This window comes from Diachasma alloeum, unplaced genomic scaffold (genome assembly GCF_001412515.2).
Source record: "Diachasma alloeum isolate Michigan unplaced genomic scaffold, Dall2.0 Dall_scaffold_00179, whole genome shotgun sequence".
Lineage (NCBI taxonomy): Eukaryota > Metazoa > Arthropoda > Insecta > Hymenoptera > Braconidae > Diachasma > Diachasma alloeum.
The window spans coordinates 1,372,645-1,393,873 of record NW_021680345.1 but is presented as its reverse complement, the minus strand read 5'-3'; the positions used below and the strand labels follow the sequence as shown (position 1 = coordinate 1,393,873).

Genomic DNA, 21,229 nt, shown 5'->3' with positions numbered 1-21,229 from the left:
TGCTTCTTTATTGATAAGATTCCAGATAAAAACCCATCGGAGCCTGCTTAACAAAAAAAACAATAACCTTTGATTCTTGTCTCTAACATTCATTTTTTACTTTTACTGCTAATTCTCAACCTCACCTTCAATTTTTTTACCATTATCTCCGTCTCCCACAGCTGACTTTTGTGACCTTTGTTGTGACCATTTTGACTCCTATTTCTGACCCTTTGTTTTGACCTTTATTCAATTTAGTGATTTTTGACCGTCATTTTTTACCCTCACGCCGGACTTCATGACCCCTAGCTTTGACCCTTATAAATCTCTTACTCATTAGAAAAATTCCCCTTTTACTCTCTCTCATATAAAACTCTCCGGATTAATGAAACCCGTCGGTAACAACCCCTACCCCACATCTAAAACTCCCCTTAAACACTAAGGGAACGACGAACAAGTTCTCAAATAAGTCTTGCTTGGGCCAGCGAAATCGTTAATTGAAAATTACAAAAAAAATATTGTTTAGCTTGAATTTGAGTCTCAAACATGAATAATTACTCTGCTTTCAACAACAACGAAATATCTGGCTCAAGAGGCGGATCATTCATACAAAACGGTGCCTTTTCAGGATAAAAATATCTTTTATAGAGGGAAGTTTATCAAAAAATATTTTATCCTCAAGTTACAAGATTGCGGTCTTCTCATTATTATTATTTCCTTTAAGAATTCATTTTTTTGTCTGCGATTGTTGAATAACCGAAACGACAAACTGCTATCCGTCTTTTCACATAAAGCGAGCATTCGCGGGGAGTAAAAAACGCATGGGAGCATCAAATAATGAAGAAGTGGGACTAGAAATTACAAGCAAGAGCTTGCACAGAAAACATTTTTTTTTTGAAAAGACTAAATCTATTTTTGCAATAAAAATTTTCAATCTCGACGCACGTTTCCCCTATTTGGCATTAAAAAAATCATTTTTTGATCGTTTTTAACAAACGATTTTTTTGGCATAAGTAAGACTTCTTTGAAAACTCTACGGTTTTTCTCTCAGTGTATGAACCCACCCCCTCCTCCCTGCCCTTTATATGAACCCGTCGGATTCTTAAGATTCTAGAAAAATTCATGTTAGAAACTATATACTTTCTAGAATTTATAAACTTTTCTAAAGTCGATTCACTTGTTTTCTCTGTGGCACTACTCGCAGTTTCTATTTTTTTTAATTTTCAGAAACTGTCGCATGTGCACCGTGAGCGTTTTTGAATGAATCGCCCACAAAGGAAAACCACCAATAATTGCATCATCAGCCACTTCTATTTTTATTAAATCTCAGATGTCTCCCGCTTATTTTGTAACCTCTCCAGTGAATCCATGTGACACGATCGGGGTGTCGACTAGCTGACGAGAGCTCGCCCAATATGTCGCCCCGACAGGCAAAGTCCCGCCAGCCATAATTTGTACTGTTCGAGTAAAATGTCTGGTTGTTTTCGGTATAATTTCTATGGATTCCTGTGGAAAGCTCCTATCAATATGAGAAAAATTCACTTGTTGCTAAAAACAATTTCCAGTGCCAACACTGAAATTTTTCCCTAGAATTTTTCTACATAATTTCTCTCCCGGTATTTATCCTAAGTCCTTCACAAAAACAGCCAAACATGCAAAATTTCAATTTTTGAGTAGAAAAAACATATTTTCTTCGGCTCAGCGAAAATTTTTAACGTTGCTCTATTTTTCCAAGAAGTCGATGAAAGATTCTTTCATCGCGCGCCTCAAGAATGCTAGTGGACAAGATCTACTTGTTCCAATTCTTCAGAACTGTTATCTGAACAAGATGTCAAACTATTATTCACTATGAAATCATGTTTATTTTAAAATTAACAACCAAATGATTTGATTTGGTTCAAATCAAATTCTCTTGATAAAATCAATTTTTTCTGTCAGCGTATGATGTTCCTAATCATATTTAGGTCATTCCAGGCGTAAGACAAAGTGTTATGATAAAAAATATGGTCAGTTTCTGTGGCGAAGTAGTACATTTCGTCACTAGGCCGAAAAAACTTTTTTGGCGAATGCGAGTTTGCAGCCCGAGCCGAAGGTGAGGGTTGCAATCATCTGAGCTGGCGAACAATATTTTTTCCGTCCCGGCGGGCGCAAAGTTACATTTCCCTCCCGCTTCGCGGGAGGGAACTCTGACTTTGCGTCTACGCCGATACGGAAAATCGCGTTCTAACCACGGGAAGTAAAATAAAGGACCCTCAGCCGCGTGCTTACCAACCTCGCCTTCGGCTCGGCTGGTAATTGCACTGGCGGCTGAGGATCCTTTATTTTCCCTCCCTAGGTTAGAAATATACTATTATAGTGTCACGTTTTTTTTACAGCCACACTAGCCCGGAATGCCAAAAAAGCATTTCTAGCTCATACGATTAGAATGGTATATTCCGTCCCGGCGGGCGCAAAGTTACATTTCGCTCCCGCTTCGCGGGAGGGAACTCTGACTTTGCGCCTACGCCGAGACGGAAAATTGCGTTCTAACCACGGGAAGTAAAATAAAGGACCCTCAGCCGCGTGCTTACCAACCTCGCCTTCGGCTCGGCTGGTAATTGCAGTGGCGGCTGAGGATCCTTTATTTTCCCTCCCTAGGTTAGAAATCTACTATTGTGCATCAAGGGCGGAAAGTCATGTTTTCCCGCCCGAGGTGCACATGCTATTTTTTAACACGCCTGCAAAGGAAAGTTCGTATTTTGCTCTTTGATGAGCGGGAGGAAAGTGGTTACTTTCCGCCCGAGGGAGTAACTTTTCACCCGAGGGCGGGAAGTACTCACTTTCCTCCCGCTCATCAGGGAGCAAAGTGCGAACTTTCCGTGCAGGTGTGTGAAAAATTCATATATATAAAAAAAAAGAGGTTATAAGAAACCTGAGTTCAAACGTAACATTTCTGATTAAAAAACATTTTATTTCACGGTATCCTTGGTGTCTCAATCTCACCACTTAGTATTCCCCACTTTCACCGAAAAAATACCTTCATTCATCTTGAAAACCCACTAATAGCACCCGTAGAAATTTGCATGTAAAACAATTAAGATAATCATTTCATTCAATTAATCATTCCCATGCGACTACCCAGCGACTGAGTGAATGAATAAAGCATCAACACCTCATGATTCCACGGTCATTCAGCTTGAATCAATAATCGTCTGCAAAAAAAGTAAAAAAACAACCGAAAACCCCACATGTGTGAATCCCCTTCAACTTAGCGCCCACAGAAGAGCCTCCGAGACCCTCAAGATACCGATGAAATTGCGATAAGGAAGCTCCACGCATGTTCCATGCTCTTACGTACAGACATGCGTGTCCAGTTTATTATAAATGGATTGACCCAGAGAAAACCTCTGAAATGGCATAAATAAGTGCTCGTGCGCAATGCAACGAGAGATACTTCAACTTCTTCCTTACGTAACTCCGCACATCGCTGAATAGTAAAAGGAAAAATGACTTCAATTACACTGACTTCATCCGAATGCCCCCGAGAATTATTCCCATCCTCCTTTCTACTTCCCGTTCACCCGGCGGTTCGATCCTCACGCGGTATCTTTTTTCTCGAAAAACCTGTGAGTTATCGAGGCCCGGCCACGTATGCGCGAACCGGTACACTCGCATCATCCATACGCGTGACATTTTTTTTCCACTTTTTTGTTCCAAAGGAACGTAGTTGAAGTTATCACGCAAGAAGTGCAATTTACCTGGACTATGTAGTGGATAATTACAGAATTAATGAAGATACTGCAACTTTGTTGCATTAATGAAGAGCAAAAGCCACTGACATGTTTTATCGCGATATAAAAACACTGAGCTGCTGCATTAATGATGTCATACGCACTTTGTTCCCGGCATTACTGAGCCCCAGGCGAAAAATGAATTCCGATAAACTTTGTTGCATTCATGAGCCTATTGGAAAAAAATCAATAATTTATCGGTCTGAACTATAACTTTACTTTCAATGCGTTAGTTGCGGTTTTTTCAATTATTTTGCAATTGATACATGTGTGTCGTAGCTCTCGCCGAAGGAGATCAGTCGGTACGCAACAACAAACTGTCTATTAATAATTGCCATATCTCGAATGAGAGATAATGAAAGAATATCATTTTTGATTAATAAGAAATTCTAAACTTCTATCAATGGTTAATTTCAGTAAACAGTGCTAATGACGCTGAAATGATTTCCAGTACTTGGTTTAATGCCTTTTCCATCCAACTTTCGTGACACAACGGCATCAGATCGATTGGGATAAGAGGGTCCCTCCGGCTAATCGTTCATGTACACGTACCTTGCATGTTGAGGCAGGTTACGATCGCTCGAGTGGCCAATCTCTTTCCCTTGGTTTTTTTTTGGAGTTCCCCTCTCTTTTTCCATGTGCCTCGGGTCCTCTCTGATGCAAAATACTGTACTTCGGATTCTCCCGGAATTTTTGCCTGTGCTGTTTGATATTTCAAAGACAAATACAACTCTCTCATGCAAATTGAACGACAGAAAGTTGGAAAAAAGTGGAGATGGAACATTGAGGGGGAACTTTTCAACTGCTAATTAGGCATTGTAGTCGAGTTTCGGGCCTTCTAAAGGTTAATCTTTACTCAAAAAAATGTTGTGGAAGAACTAATCGCGGTTAATTTGGATTCACGAGGTTCATTGACAGCGAAGTGGTAGAACGAGATAAATCTGGGGTGGATTTGCTAATTATTTGACAAACATGGTGTAGAATCGGTTCAGGAATTTTTTCCCCGTCAAAAATGCCTCGTATGCATGCGTTTTACGATCTATCGGATAGATCACGGAAAATTTGAAGAAATTTTTTGTTTCCGTTTATTACTTCCGCATTGATTTATCGTTTTTTCCTGATTTTTTCATAATCCGTTCTATGGATCATAAAATGGATGCGGACCTTTGATCTTTGAAGAATAACGAACATTTTGAAAAGAAAATTGGCAATCGGATGAAAATGAAGGCACTGGGACGGAATCCCGAAAAAAGAGACCACGGAAAAAATTGATCAAAGGAAATTTTAAAGTTGCGTGCACGGAGAAAAAAATTCAGTAAAAATTATCAGAACAAAAACGTAAAAATTATGTTTCGAAACGTCATCCGCGAGCGAAGTAAAATTCAATAAAAAGTGTGAGTCGGAACTGAAATCGTACAAATCGCCACGTAAATCCTACGATTTGTTCCGTAAAAATTAACCACCCGACTGATGACTCGTCGCTGTGGGGACAAGTCGTTCCGTAATTTTTCCCCAACGATTGAGAAATTTGACGGAACAGAACGTAGAAATAACTCACCAGCTTCATAAAAATTGTTGAATGTTCAAGAATTTTTTATGTTGGAGGCATAATAAGTCGGGAAGTTTCTGTAAGATTTCACATCTTCGCGAAAAATTACGTGACAATTTCGTACTTTGTTCGGAGATGAACCTGAAAGTTCACTGAACGTTTCAGATTTCTTCTCTTCCATTCCCATAAAAATTGCAGGAGAACGATTCCCCATTGCGGATTACGTGAAGTATTCCGTAATTTTACTGAATATTTCTCTCCGTGTGGGTTTTAGCACGTTTTGGGTATGTGGGCTTTCTTTTCCGCCTCCCCGTGGACGATTTTGGAGGTAAAAATGGAAAACCTTGTTTTTCGATGATCCTCGAGGAAAATCGATTGGCCTCGTCATTTTTCCTACTTCTTAACATATCTCATAATATATAAAAATTCGCTCAGTGACTCCCTAGCTCTAACGAGGACTTTCGAATTTCATCGCGGTCTCCCCGTAACGAGGCTCCTTAATTATGCATGTCATTCGTCAATTATTAACGAGCGGTGTTAATAGTTAAGAAATCTCGTTTTACCCTCTGATATGTAATTTAAATTATCGCATTTTCACGCTCATTTCGATAGAAATATTGGACTAATGATGTGTTCACCTCAGCTAGACGAACGTAGGGTCATTTACTTGATTAATCTCGCACTTTTTCCGAAAATCGAGTTTGCTCCACGATTACTTGACTTGTTCGCTAATTTTTCTCCAATTTTTTTTCTCCGCGTAAGCTTCCGAATGAATCCCCAACAATTTTCTGACTCATTCTATCCTCCCAACTTAAACAAATAATACTGTATCAAGGATGTACTTCATCTCATTGGGTATGACTCTCAGTAAGTTGATACTCCGCTCCACGTGGTACCTCCAGTTCTTAATTCTGAAATCCCGAGACGGAGAGACGAAACCTTCTTTTCATTCTTCCTTTTCTCTTTTTCCGCAGCTCGTTATCATGGCAAATGGCTCGTTTTACTGACTCGTTATCTCGGCAGTGACTGAGAGAAGTCTGGATCCTTTTATTCTTTTTTCTCTTTGACAATTTTTTCATCTTCTCTTTGCGGTATGAATGTAACCACTAAGTTATAATTTTTAATCGAGGACAAATTGTATAAATTGAGTGAGTGATATCTGTCGCTGTCGGCACGTGCAGCCTGCATCAGTGAGAGATCAATATAATCGCTGTGACGGGCCGAGTGCTTCCTTTACGTCTGTGTTAGAAGCATGTCGAAGTGCGTTGGAGATAAGCCACTCGATGAGGCCTGAGCCACTGACTCTTGTGGAAGGTTGACTGTTATACTCGTGCGTCTGATAATTTATTATGTAAAAGCCGGTAAACCAGCCGTACACATTGTATGCGGGAGATAAGCGAGTGGTGGAAGGTACCACGCTGGCTTGTCCATAGCCAATGTCATTGACAGGTATCCGGGATAGGAGGCATTAATGGGCTAAGGAGGGAAATCAGCGAATACTGATTTCACGATCTCAGAACTTCATATCAATTGATGCTAATGGGATACATTGAGAGTTGATATATGGGCTGCATCTGTGTTAATAGACTATTGGGATTTTTACGATTTTTTTTATATTTTTATGGTCTCGGTATGAATAATTCGTTGGAAAATATGGCCTTCAACCTCGAGGGAAAACTTGGGAGGTTTGATAGAAGAGGATTGATATGTAAAACTTTTTTACTGAAAAGATATCAATTCGTTGAAAATTGAGGGGATAGTTCAAGTAGGGATGGACAATGTTTTAAAAAACATCGATTATTAAAAAATTCGATGTTTTTCTCTTACAGAGGAAAACAAAATTTTTTAATAATTTTTTTCTTCTCGTTTTTATTGAAACAAAAATATATTGAATATTTGCTGTGGCTGGACGTTAGCTGCAACTATTGTTAAAAATTTACATGTAAAAGAATTACAAAATTTAAATTAAAAAAAAACAATAGATGACTGGAAATATTCACTTATTATTTATAACGTACATACTGGAGAAAATAATTACTTCTGATCGCGGATAGATTATTATTTTGTTTATTCTCAATCAATCAACATTATTACTCGATGAACAAATGAAAAATTTTGTTAGCTTGGTCAGGAACATCGGTGTTTTCGATTAATCGATAAACACCGCCCATTCCTAAGTTGAAAGAGTTAGTATTCGTTATTGAAAATTGGCTAAAATTGATGAAATGAGAGAAGAATTGTGATAAAAGGTTCAAGTTTCATTGAATTTTGTGAGATTGGTCAATTTTCTAAACGTTGTAGTATTTATTGGGGTTAATTAAGGAAATGTGCAGCGAAATATCAATGGAATTTCAGGATACCAATAAAAAATTCATATTTTCCTTGAAAATGTAAAGTTTTATCAAACCGTTCAATGTATTTGATATCAAGATTCCTGGAATTTTCATTGAATTTCATGAACTTCATGAATAGAATAGTTTTGTAATAATTTTCCGTACCGCGACTTCGAAGATCACGCAAATTCCACAACTTCCTTGAATTTCCAATTAAAATCTGAATATTCGAGAATAAATTCACATGAATTCTCCGGATTGGTATTGATTTTCCTGCAATAATTGAATTGAAATTTTGTTCGTCAAAATGAGAAAATTTTCCGTGAACTGCTGACACCATTTCGCTGCTAAATTCTTGGTATAGCCCCTAGGATCTAATTCAATCTGATACTTCAGTCCATCATTAAATTCGAAATCTCCCGTATTCCTTGAAACTGCCTGTGCATATCCCCAAAGAAAAACAAATAAAGAACCATCTTCTCAATTTCCACCATAAATAATGATATCGAAAAAGTTTCAAAAATTTATTTGACAAGATAATAACTAAAAGTAGTTATTAACTTTTATGAAACACTTCAAGCAACCAAACAATCTCTCAAACGCTCCTATGAACCACAGAAACCAAAAAAACCAGAAATATCAGTTCATTTTCATAGCGGTTGAATAGGAAAATAACCCCCCATCAGCTCGGCTCTAAGTTAACGACCGTAGAGGTAGAAAAATGAAGCCAATCGCCCAAGACTATAACGACTAGTCTATCCTAGAGGCGCTCCGCCATCCTACGTTTTCACAGTACACGTTTTAATTTTCAATTTTTTCCCCCCCTTTTTTGCCCATCTCTATCAAGCAGCAGGGTTGCGGGTCAGTTCAGACATGGGAAGTGAGCATTACTGCCTGAGGTGGAACAATCATCAGAGCAACTTGCTGGGTGTGTTCAGTCAGCTACTTGAGTCTGAATCACTGGTTGACGTGACACTGGCGTGCACAGAGGGTCCATCGATACGCGCGCACAAGGTTGTCCTATCAGCGTGCTCAAGTTACTTTCAAACACTGTTCCTAGATCATCCAAATCGTCATCCCATTGTCATACTCAAGGACGTAAGATTTACGGAATTACGTACTCTAGTTGACTTCATGTACAAGGGTGAGGTTAATGTCGAGTACTGCCAATTATCGGCTCTATTGAAGACTGCTGAGAGTCTCAAGGTCAAGGGTCTTGCGGACATGACAAATATTAATGCAGCAGTTGCATCAAGGGATGAACAACAGCAGCATATTAACGCTGAAACACCGCGTGACAATAGAAATGAGACACGTGAGAGGGACAAAGAGCGTGACAAAGAGCGTGACAAGGAGCCACCTAAGGACAATGAACAGGTGTTATTGCAGCCGAATCAGAATCAGAATCAGAATTCGCAACAAGTGTCACTGACGGCAAGTGAAAATTCGGAAGCTGTCGACATGACGGAGTGCCCACCATCACCAGCCAGAGTCAACAGCCCCTGTCCAGGTCCACTCGCTTTGGACAGACCGAGGAGAGACTCCGAGGATGCTGTGAGCTTAGAGGAAACAAGGGGATCACTCAGTCCAATTTCGGTGCACAGTGGTCCAAGTGATATGACTCTTAGTAATAACACGAGTACAACTGGTGGATTGCCGTTGAATTTACCGCAGAGTCGGCTTCCGTCCCCACACAGTACTGAGCCCCTGGCTGGACCATCTGGCTTACCGCCGGTCCAACAGGTACCCCTTGTGAGTATTCATTATTCATCAACAATTAGGTAGAGAAGTGGTAAAACTGTTCATTGAAATATTATATTCGCGTAATTTACTCTCGACTCTATTTGTTCGCGGGTTGAATGAAGAATTACCAGTCATTTTATCATTTCCCTGGTGAATTATTTTTGGTTTTTGGTAGTTATCAATTCCCTTTGTTCTTGCATTCGCAGTCCTTGAAGAAGGAAGTGGACTGGGATAGGTCGACCGAGGAGCGTTGTGCCAGCAGTGAAATATCAACGGATTACAGACTCCCACCAGATCCGGTGAGTCTCTTTTCGGTATGAATTTTTTTTCCATAAAAACAAACTCTTGGTTATTTAAATATTTCTCGTATATAAATATCTATATATTCAAGCTCTTTATTATGCATTTCATATCTATATATACATTTATCAATTCATTATTGCCAGCTGAATATTTAAAAAACTGACACTCATCTGCAATCATTTCAATAAATTTCGAATAAAAGAGAAAAAAAATCAAAGCAAGGTCGTTAGGTTGCCAATGATAATTTTAATGAGAAAGAAAATGTCTTCTTCACAATGATCAATTGCTCTGTATTATGTATCGGGTTATATCACCTATGGAATTATCATTGGACCATTACCGAATATCGAAAGTGTCGAAAAGCAGCAATTACTCTTTTCAAGATATTGTCGATACATAATTAAAGCAGTTAATTTTTTGACGTTTATTAAATCATGACTATGACGATTGCATGTGAGTACACTTGCATGACAATATAAAGCTTTGCTGTTCGCTGCTCTCCCTCCACTATTTGAAGAATAGAAAGTTATTAAAACGTTTGGAAAAAAGAAATTGAGGAAATCAGGTGAAAAAAAGATTACGTCTTACTACGATCACAAGTGGCTGAGATCAAATGAAAAAAATGAGGTCGTTGGCAACCCCTCAACATCTTGCGGCATAAAAAAAACAATTTTGAGACATAAATCGTTGAGAGAAAGTGCGTGCATGACATACTATTCTCACTTTTGATAAAGTCTGTTGTTTCTCATGTGCCGTCTCTCATTCCACGCTTTTATTCTCGCGTATCGTCGTATTTTGTCTTATGTGCATATATATATGTATATCCCACTATTCCTTCCTTCCCTCTCTCGCCACGCATACATCTCTGTTATCTCTCTCTTTCTCTTATGTATTCGTTCTCCTTGTCCTCTCAATCTTGTTCTCAGACACATCGTCCTTGCGGATACAAAAACAACAGTATAACACTAACCCCTTACCTTCCCCAATCCGTGAAAACTCACCATTGGGTATGTACCATTAGCCGGAAGAAAGATACCGCCCACACACGCGTCATCCATCAACCAAGACGTTCCCCATTCATCCTCATCTCTCTTGATTCTTTTCCCTGCGAATACAGCCAAATCCCAAACTGCATTTTGTCATTTTATCGAACAATGCGCAGATGCAATAGTCGATAAAAGTGTTTTATTGGAGATTAATATGAGAGTAATTGTCCTTGTCCTTCAGTGGGAGAAAATGTGGATTTAATTAACAATAAAAATCTCAACAAAGGAGTTAAATGTCAAGTGAAAATTGTGAAATTGAAACCACATCTAGTTAATGTTTTGACTTTTGTTGAGATTTTGTTGTTGACGTAAATATAATTATTGAATTTCGCAGCAAAGTGATAAAAACAGATGAATCAATTCTCCTTAAAGTCCAGTTCTTCTGAAATATCGCCACGGTCAACAATTCATTGAAATTCAATTGTTAGTTAGATGTCAGTTTTTAATGCTGTAACTGTGAATAGAATTTACGATCAAATTGTTCACTTTTTAAATATATTTCACATCAAATGGAATTGGCCCGATTGATATACACAAGTTATATAAAATATATATGAAACATATATAAATTTTTATTATATAAAATATAAATATAAAAACGTTCCATATGAATATATAAACGTTTTGTCCTGTGATTCAAGTTACGTAAAATATAAATTTATATATGTTTCATATATATCTTATATAAATCTTAAATATATTCGAAGAATATTATATATTAAATTGGCCTGTATTATATGTATTTTTTATATATTTTTCCACGGGAAAAGTTTCCGAAATTTCCATAATTCTCAAGAATTTTGATCATTCACATCAAATTAACATTGAAATTTCCCTTGAATTTCCATAAACTTGACTGATTTTTCATAAAAAAAATCTATTCACATTTCGATTGGAACTTTCTGTTGGGGAATAAAGCCTAGAAAAAAGTTCTATTCCCAAAAAGCCAGTCTCCACTAAAATTGATAAATCAGATTTCACCACTTTGCCTGAATTTTTCTCAATGTTGAAAAAAAACATTTTTTCGTTCCTCCGCCAAAGCCTGTCTTGCTAGCTCACTGTCAAGAAGTTGACCTTCGTTTTTTGGCCATGGTTGTTTTTTAACATCTCTATATATTATATATACAAATATACATGTATATATACGCATATACGACCATATACGATATATCACTGTGGACCGTAAATTGAAATTAATTATCGTCCAATGAAACCGTTGGAATTAATTTCAATGTTACAAAGCCTATATGTACCAAGTATGATTACTATGTATGTATATATTCATTTGAAGATATCGTGTATAAAGAGTATGCGATATATCAGCATTATATATTTTTCGTTTAATTTCATTATTACATCATTTTCTTTTTATACATTTGATAATTATAATTGTATTTTTCGATTGTTGTTTGGTTGAGTGCAATGCCTTTGCTCCGATATAATTATTGCGCTGCGGCATAAATTAATTTTCATGATAAAACATAAAACACGAATAAAATTTGAAATATAACATTGCCCCACGTGAACCGGCACGTGGGGATGATTCTTTGGGGGATTGATGGGAATTATGCTTTTGACATTTACATGTTACCATTATAATTACTATATACACACCCTACATAGTTTTGAAAAAAAAAATCTATATATAACCGGGGGAGGGCGCGCCAAACAAAAATGAGCGTCAACTTCTTGTGCTGCCGTTGTTTTTTCACGTTTAATGATAAAAAATATTGATGAAAACCGTGAGGAGAATCCACTTCTCGCGTGACAATGAAAAGAAAGTGCGCGCTTTGAGAAGAAGGAACACTTGCCAATCGAAAGTTGAGTTAGAGAAGAGTAGATTATTTAGAAAAAAGACCACAATAAGTCTTGATAAAACGAATGAGATCAATTGAAGAGACTCTGCAGGTGACACTGGACTCAATCGATGCCTCCCACCGATTGAGCACTCCCGATCAAACCGGAAGTACTCCAGTAGAGTCACGTGCAGAGTCCTTGACCTTAATTATCACTTTGTCAATTTTTTTTTCAACTTTTTTTTATCTGATAATAAAAGAGCCTTGGAACAGTCTCTCTGTGACCGTGGAAGGACGTAAAGTTGACGATCAATGACTATCGCTTTTTCAACCGTGAAAAGGACAAATTTTTACGAGAAATTTGTTTTCGATGAGAGAAAAAAATAATAAGTACAACATAAATAAAGAGAGAAAAAGAAAATTAGTTAAAAGTGAGGGAGCGTGTGAGCGTGCTAAAATAGCGTTAGCCGGAAGACAAGAAGTTGATGTTCTTGTTTGTTTGGTTGCAGGAGTTGATGGGTGTGGATGAGCGGGTGTTTGCGTGCATGTACTGCGGTGCCTCGTTCCTCCACCAGAGCAAGCTGACACGGCACATCCTATCGCACAGCCTCGAGTCGCTCAAGTACCGCGAACAAGCGGCTCACCTGCAGCTGCAGGCTCAATTGGGCCTTGAGCCTGGTATGCACCTGCCACCGGAGGCACACTATCCCCCCGGTGGTCCAGTTGAACCAATGGATCTAGAGCTGGCTGCCCATTCAGATCCAACATCCGGTGTTGTACTTTGCAAATTTTGTGGTAAATCATTTCCCGATGTTGGCTCATTAATAGCCCATCTACCAGCGCACACTGGTGATAGGCCATTCAAGTGTGAATTTTGTGGTAAAGCATTCAAACTTAGACACCATATGAAGGATCATTGTCGTGTACATACGGGTGAAAGGCCATTCAGATGTACATTGTGTGGTAAAACATTCTCAAGATCAACGATACTTAAGGCACATGAGAAAACCCATTATCCAAAGTACGTTAGAAAATTTTTATCACCGAGCCCAGTTGATCCGACTGAGGAAGAGGCACCACAACCACCACCACCACCGCATCATTGAGCCGTGAGTGATGCTAATGCTACCGGAGTTGAACAATCATCCTGGGAATCAGCACTCTTTGCCAATAAGATGGATAACAAGTGTGATTATGTGGACGCGAGGTGTCACAGCGGTGCCTCCTTTTTATCACCCGTCCTTACCACATCTCTCGATTCACTCTCATGATTTTTTTTTCCACCTCCCCATTCCTTTGTTCCGTTATCTGCAGTAAACGAGTACCTACCTTCTTCGGATCATCTCGTTTCAGTGTATTTTCAGTATCCTCGCGTCCAACTTCACTGCTCCGACAGAAAAAAAAAAAAACAAGGTTAGCTGTAATCATTGCGTTTTACTGTAACGAGGCTCCCTTTGGATGATTAAAGTGGATATTTTTTAGTGTAAGAAAATTCATGATGAGCTGACAGTGGCACTTTGCCCCAGAGATAGGTATTTTCTAGTTAGTCCTGTGATTATTTCGGTTAGGATGGGTGGTTACACGCGTGTTCAGGGGGAGGGACACGTTAAAACGAGCTCCCCCGTTTAATCAGTGCTTTAAGACAAAAAAAAATTGATGAAGAAAAAAACACAAAAAAAACGTTTAGCTTAATTATACATATATCGGTAAACAATTGAGAGGTGCGATTGGAATGAAGTGATTAGAGCTGTGGAAAATGAGTTGAACATGCAGAGATTGATTTTTTAGAGGAACGAGAGATTCAATCGGTCGAGGATATCGCAACGGAGTTGGATATTGTGAAGAGAATAGGCGAGAGTGAGTTGAAAATGAGGTAAAAAAAATTGAGCCGCCACGGTTGGTGCTTTTAAGAGATTTTGATAAAATGCTGTGAATACTATATATTGATTATGATAACTATAACTATTGTAATAATGTACTAACGTTGTACGATGTACGATGACTGTTGTTGATACGATTGAGAATATTTTATACAGTTGATGAAGAGAGGGGTGGGTGTTTTTGCGGGCTGGGTGGGGGAAGCGGCAGGGGGGTGGGGGGAATTTCGTGCGTTCACATGTTCACTGGGGGGTGAATGTAGGATTTTTGTTGGTGGGTGGGAGGTAGTGTATGTGCGGATGAAACGTATGGGAATGATAAATGCGGATGGAGAATATGAAATTTTTCTGTAACACTGGGGACAAAAATGCGTACGGGGAGAGAACGGCACCGCTGCGGCTGTTAATATGATTTTTTTTCCTTTCATTCATTTTTCGATGAGTTATTGAGAGTGCGCTGGCATAGTGGCTTTTTTCAAATCTCTTTGTCTAATCGTTCAGAAGACTTAGGACATTTTAGTGTTTACTTGTAGGCGATGATGAGCTGGGGGATTCACGGATGAAAAAATTTAGGTTTTCCTATTATGAAAAGCCTAGGGAATTCGTTAGAAAATTCTATTGCATTTCTATTGAACTTTCTATCAGTTTTTGGAAGATTCCGTTGAAATGTTCACGAGAAAATATTCAATATAACTTATTCTGTTGAGATGTTTTTTGTAGAATTTCGTTGGCTCAAATTTTCTTTTTTCTTGTTTGATTTTCTTGATGAGAAAAAAAGAAATATGGAATAAAAAAAATTTAGAAAATTTGAGCCGAAGAAATTCTATAGAAAATATCTGAAGAGAATAAGTTATATACAGGGCGTACCACGACCTATCCTTTTCCTTCGAGAGTATTGAAGAGGGGCCTTTTGTTAATAAAGTGGAAAGTTCCCCTGCCACTTTTGGATCTGAACACTTTTTTCCCGCTTTTTGGAAAATGATTTTGGGCACGATAGGGCCTTAAGGGCGAGTGCGACCGTGAATGGTAGCATATGTGGGCATCAGACGTGCTGAAAAGAAAAAAACGAAAGCAACAGTCCGCCCCTAAAATCAGTAGTAACAGACTAAAAGAAAAAAAGGTCAGACAAAAAAAAAGTGCTCAGATCTAAAAGTGGAAGTAGAACTTTCCACTTCAAAAAGCACTGAAAAGCTCACAATATTTTCTATTGAACAGAATTAGCCAAATATTAACAGAAAATTCAATAGAAATCCAACACAATTTTCTAACGAATTCGCTACGTTTTTCTACGAAACGTTGTCGTGCGTGTTATGTTTAGAAATGAAAGTTGATGATGATAAGCCCAAGTCGAGGGATAACACCTGACCGGTGGGGTTAGCCATTGAGACCGTGCAATATACCTGAGCCTCTAAATGCAACTTCATGTTTTTTTATTTCATTAATTTACGGTATCTATTTTTAGGACGGGTAGATATTACCTAACGTGTTAAGATAGCTAGGTAGAATTTTTATTAATCGTTACATAGTTGGCTGCATACTCGGTGATATTGATCTTGAGCTACAACTATCCTTCTTCTTTATTTATTTATTTCTGTTGTCTCTGTCCCTCTTTAGCCTGTGTTACCCATTCTACGTGTGTAAAGTACGAGGGTTTTAAGCGGAGTATCGAGCCATGTTGAGGAAGGAATGATGATGATACAGATTTTAATTTTTATCATTTTTATTTTTCAAAATTATTGAGACGTTTTTTTGGGTGATATAAAGCAGTATTCAAAATTATTACTGTGTTATGTTTATTCCTAGACGTAAGTCGATTTTTCTTATAACATATTTAAAACTTTTCTCGAGTTAGTTCTTCGGAGAATTTGTGTTATTGTGTCTGTCCATCAAACAGAATTTATCGGGCGCAAAAAGTTTCTCTTTGTCTTCGTAGAGTTAAACGCTATTATTTCACTTGTTTTCATGTTTTATCCTCTCCTGCACGCGCTTGCAAGTAGTTGACATCGATCGATCGTTGAAATATTCATTGACAACGCGTTTGAAGAAACGGGTGTCTCTAGACTCTAAGGCGAATCATTTTGATGAGAAAATGAGTGCTACTGCAGTTGAATGGGGAAAAAATGGGAAAAGGGAGGAGTCCCTTTGATTTTACTATACCTGTGTCATTCGGGCTCGAACGATCAGTGTGAACATCAAAGGAACTAATCGGTGCTAGGATTAAACGGAGCTGCGATGGCTGTTAACGAAAAATTGGCTGAAACGTAGGGACGTGATTAAAGAGCTGTGATGATGATGATGAGGCGAGGAAAAACATTAACTATTCAAGTTTTGTTGGATTTTTCATGGAAATTGGACAGTCGATATATCGACAGGGAGTAAATTGATTAGAAGAATACTTCATTGATGTTGGAAACTTAGATGGCATATTGTGATTTCCCCAGCTGTGATTTTAAAGCGAAAATTTGACGATATTTCGGATTAAATAATTTAATCGTTAGGAAATTTTTGAGTATTATGAAATTATTCGGCGAATCTCGAGAGTTCGGGCCAAATCAGCCTGCGGTCGTCGCCTATCTGGGTTGAGAAATTCTTCGCATTTTGATAAATTCCCCTTTTTTTCTCTCCTTCAAGATTCTTCTAATCTGGGTACGTTATGTAAATTCGGTCAGAGTTAAGTTTAAAGAGCTGTTGGATAATGTTAGTCTACTTGTCGTGTTGAAAATTGTTTTTTTCTTCTTTTTCTTTTCATTTTTTTGGTGCAGTTAACGATGGGCTGACGGGGGCAGATCTGATGTATCAGACAGGTCAGGCAGATCTGTATATTCACGCCTCCTATTTAAATCAATGCTAAATTGAGTTTTTGATCTTTTATACCGACGGCATTTTTCATAATATGGGCATAATTTTCGGCTCAAAATTTGAGGAATCTTCACTGGGCGCTTCTCATGTGGACGGTTACATATAGTGGTGGTGATTCAAGGAGTTTTCTTGCTTCAAATATTGACCGGATTAAATATTATTGATAATATCACTGAAAAAAGTGGAGAAAGTCAGTCCCAATTGGGACTAAGACAAGTCATTTTGACTTTGTAGCTTCTAAATTACAGATGGAAAACTTCTCATTCGACGGAATTCATTTTTAAAATTGCCTGTTAACTTATAACGAGGCAAAATAGTTCATCTTTTTCTAATTTAAGAAATTTCTTATTTTATCGCAATGATATCTGATATTAAAAAGAGCTTTTCTCCCTTCAAGAAAAATATTCTCATTTCATTGCGAGAATTTTTCGGAAAGTTAAGAATAATCTCCATTCGAATATCCATTATTATGAATTCAGTAGTGAAGCGGTAAAACGATTCAAGTCGACTTAGCTCTCGGCTGACTTTCCGAGGAATATCTCCGAATCTAAGGGAGATACCGAAACTGTTGTAATAACATTTCTTGTACCTCTCAATTTGTTCTACAAAAAAGGCCATGCCGAAAATTTCGCTATCTGTCTTAGATTCCCAAATATTCGGAATCTAAGACAGATAGCAAAAGACAAACGGTTTTACCGCTTCGCTGCTGAATTTGAATTTCATTTGAGGTCAAATCGTCAATGAAATCTCTTAGTCCCCTTGCAAATTCAAGAAAACCAGTAGTTCATGTTATGCGACCATTGAAATTTCAATGCACAGTTTTAATTTTCAAACTCATTGTGAGAATTGATTATTGAATTCAATTGAATTTCCACAGATCAACAATTCAGAACAAAAATCGTGTGAATATTCGTAATTTTCATTGCCGTTTATACCTGAAAATTTGAACGTCATTGGATATTCCAGAAGTTATCTGGTCCATCAAACCAACATAATGATAATTTCATGTAACTTAATGGTTATTAAAAATTTCAAAATTTTTCACTCAAAATTCAGAGCTTCTTTTTTGAAAATCTATGAGAAACCTTCCTTCTTCATCCATATATATTTTTCAAGTTGTTGTTTCCATGAATTTACATGTAAAAGATATCTCGAATAGATTAATCACTCGATCAAAACAGTGAATTGTCTCGAGTCCTCAAAAATCAAATTTAATTATGTTTATCTAATCTTATCCTTTCTACACGTGGCTTCTCATATTTATCAAGCCTGCCTCCCACACCCCGTGCGCATTGTACTGAGACTCTCCGGAGATATAAATTTCGCGTAATATTCCCCACTATATGTGCAATAATTCGTAGATTAATAGGTAGGAGTTGGGAAACGTGTGAACGTGGACCTCGCATGTTCCCTCGACATCTCTTTTTTCTCCACAAAAAAAATTCCTTTAAGTTTCCTCGCGCGGCAATTCAACGATCTCTCTCGATCTGTCCACCCAATATGTTTAATATTACTAGTGAATGTAGTGATTTTTGCCAGCGCGAGCACCTGTACACGTACGAACCTACCATTTTAAAATGTAGCTGACGAAAAGGAACCCACGAATTGCTTGTAAAAAAAGAAAAAAAAATACCTCTGTAAACAAAGATAGGTCGAATGATCCACAGGTTTTTCGATACTGCGGCAATTATTTAAATTTATGGAAAATTTATGAAAATCAGTTGCACCGATAAAACCTCATTATCGTATTAAATTATATTCATACAATCCAATCAACTGTGAGATTATCAATTTCAATAAATATGAAAATTTAATGAGATATCATTCGCGAAATTCACAGTGTCGATCAGCCTTGGAAGGACATTATTGCCAGAAGTATTAATTAATTTAATTTATTTCGGCGCTCGATTGTGTTTATCTAATCTCGAGTGCCTAAAAACAAAAAACCACAAAAAAAATGATTAATGCAAAGAAAGAATTCAGAATGCACGATAGATGCTAATCACACTGCTTCCCACATGTTTTAACGTATTGATTCGGCGATAAAAGTTTAATTTACTTTCCATATTTGCAGCACGAAATTACACCCTTCATTTTCTCCCCCACTGTCACTGCTTCCATTACGAATAAAATGACATTTGAAGCAAAATTATTCATCATTTAGTTATTCATTCTGTTTGAACTGTTCTGACGAATGTCATAGAGACGAATGAACGGCTTTGTTTCGATTATTTCGACTTTAGGCGCCACTTAATGCACCTCTGACGTAGAGTACAATCGATATAATAGTAAAATTTGTTCAATTAAACGTTTAGGGTTGCAAATGATGAATTAAGTCGTTAACCGCAATGCAACACGGCGTTGATAGCAATCCTTAAAGTCTTAGAGATATAAAATGTTCGACTGTTTATAACGTCGGGATTCACAATTTGCCGCATATCCCTTTTTCTGTAGATAAAGAAAATTTATAATAGAGTAACGCACGAATATATATGATGGATATATCACTTAATCTTATTATTCGTGGGTAAGATAATTGATAGAGATATATGTAAATAAATTATCATATCTTTAATTAAATTAATTTAGATAGAAAATCTTGGAGAAGCACCGATTTGGCTATTGACCGGCTCGATTTTTCATCATTTCAATTGTCACAATGAATGTTCATTTACCGTATTATGGGAAGACACTTTCTCGTAGTTGAAACAGTATTTTGTTTTTTTTTCGTCGCTTTGAATATATCATTGCTCCAATGATAAAATGTACATAAGAGGTTCGATTTCTTTAATTATCATTTACCGTCTCTTCGTGCGCATAATAAGTAACGATTCTTAATCATAATTAGTAGAATTGAGAGATATATGACACTCAAACAGTCCGGGACCATTTCAGTGAATGTGTATAGAAATGTTCAATTTTTATATGAGATGAAAGATTTTCTTTTTCGTCCTGCTGCGTATGTCAGTATTATCAGGCTGAAATATTCATTGCCTTTGTTTCTCTTCGATCCATTTGTTCATTCGATCCTTTGTTCAGTGTACATGATACGTAATGAATGTTTGAGACTAGAATTTTTGTATAATAGAAAAATCCTTAGATATCTAGATAAATCGCATTAATATTATGATTCGTTGGGAAGAAAAATTCACTCGACTGTGAAAATTGATTTATCCAAAGATTCCCCACTAAAAATCAATTCGATCGGACAGATTGTTCCTCACAATTACCAGATATTGACGAAAATCCGTGAATTTGCAATACACAACTCTGAAATATCTTTGCAAATAATTTCTCACACTCCAGTGAATTATTTTTTCCCAATGTAAATTGTTTCTGGACTAAAGTTCCTCGACGGGTTGTCATAGTTAATGAACACATTTCCAACCCTTATTGTGATGACGGTGCTTTGTTTAATTTCCTATAATAAATTTATTTTTATTATTCAATTGTAATAAGAGGTTTTAAATGATGAATAATAATAATATTGAAATAGCTACTTAGGATTTATTTTGTTATTCTAACATTATATTATTCATTGCAATATTATTACGTATACATACACATTTATCATTATATTATGTTTATTCTATTAATATTAAAAATACAAACGCCTATTTTCAATCACATGTATCAACAGCACTTTTTATTTTCTTCAAAATGCATTTTTATTCTTTCATTATTTTCAGATTTTCACTTGTCTTTGATAGGCGAATGGGGTGAGCGGGAAGGGGGGGGGCGGAATTGTAACATGTGTCTCAATAGTACCTCAGACAATCTGGAAAAATATGTGTAGTGTGCTTCTTGGCCGGTATGAGAGTATCGATTTCAACATCCGGGCAAGTAGGGTGAAACAAGAAGTACTTGTCGAACGTTCTAACGTACAAGTCCCACCGTTCCCATTTATCCACAACCGCCATTAAACACAGCCTCCGAACCCTTTCTCCCTCGTCTCCCGTTCCCCCCCCCCCCCC

General features: G+C 37.3%; 1 protein-coding gene across 1 annotated transcript in view; it reads left to right on the top strand.

Moving 5' to 3' along the window:
* Positions 1 to 8,504: 8,504 nt before the first annotated feature.
* LOC107043173 (zinc finger and BTB domain-containing protein 49) overlaps positions 8,505 to 21,229 on the top strand; it is a 27,550-nt gene continuing 14,825 nt past the window's right edge. The window contains exons 1-2 of the mRNA XM_015264537.1: positions 8,505 to 9,383; positions 9,581 to 9,688. Coding sequence (XP_015120023.1) covers positions 8,505 to 9,383; positions 9,581 to 9,688 — 987 coding nt within the window. The remainder of the gene's footprint in view (positions 9,384 to 9,580; positions 9,689 to 21,229) is intronic.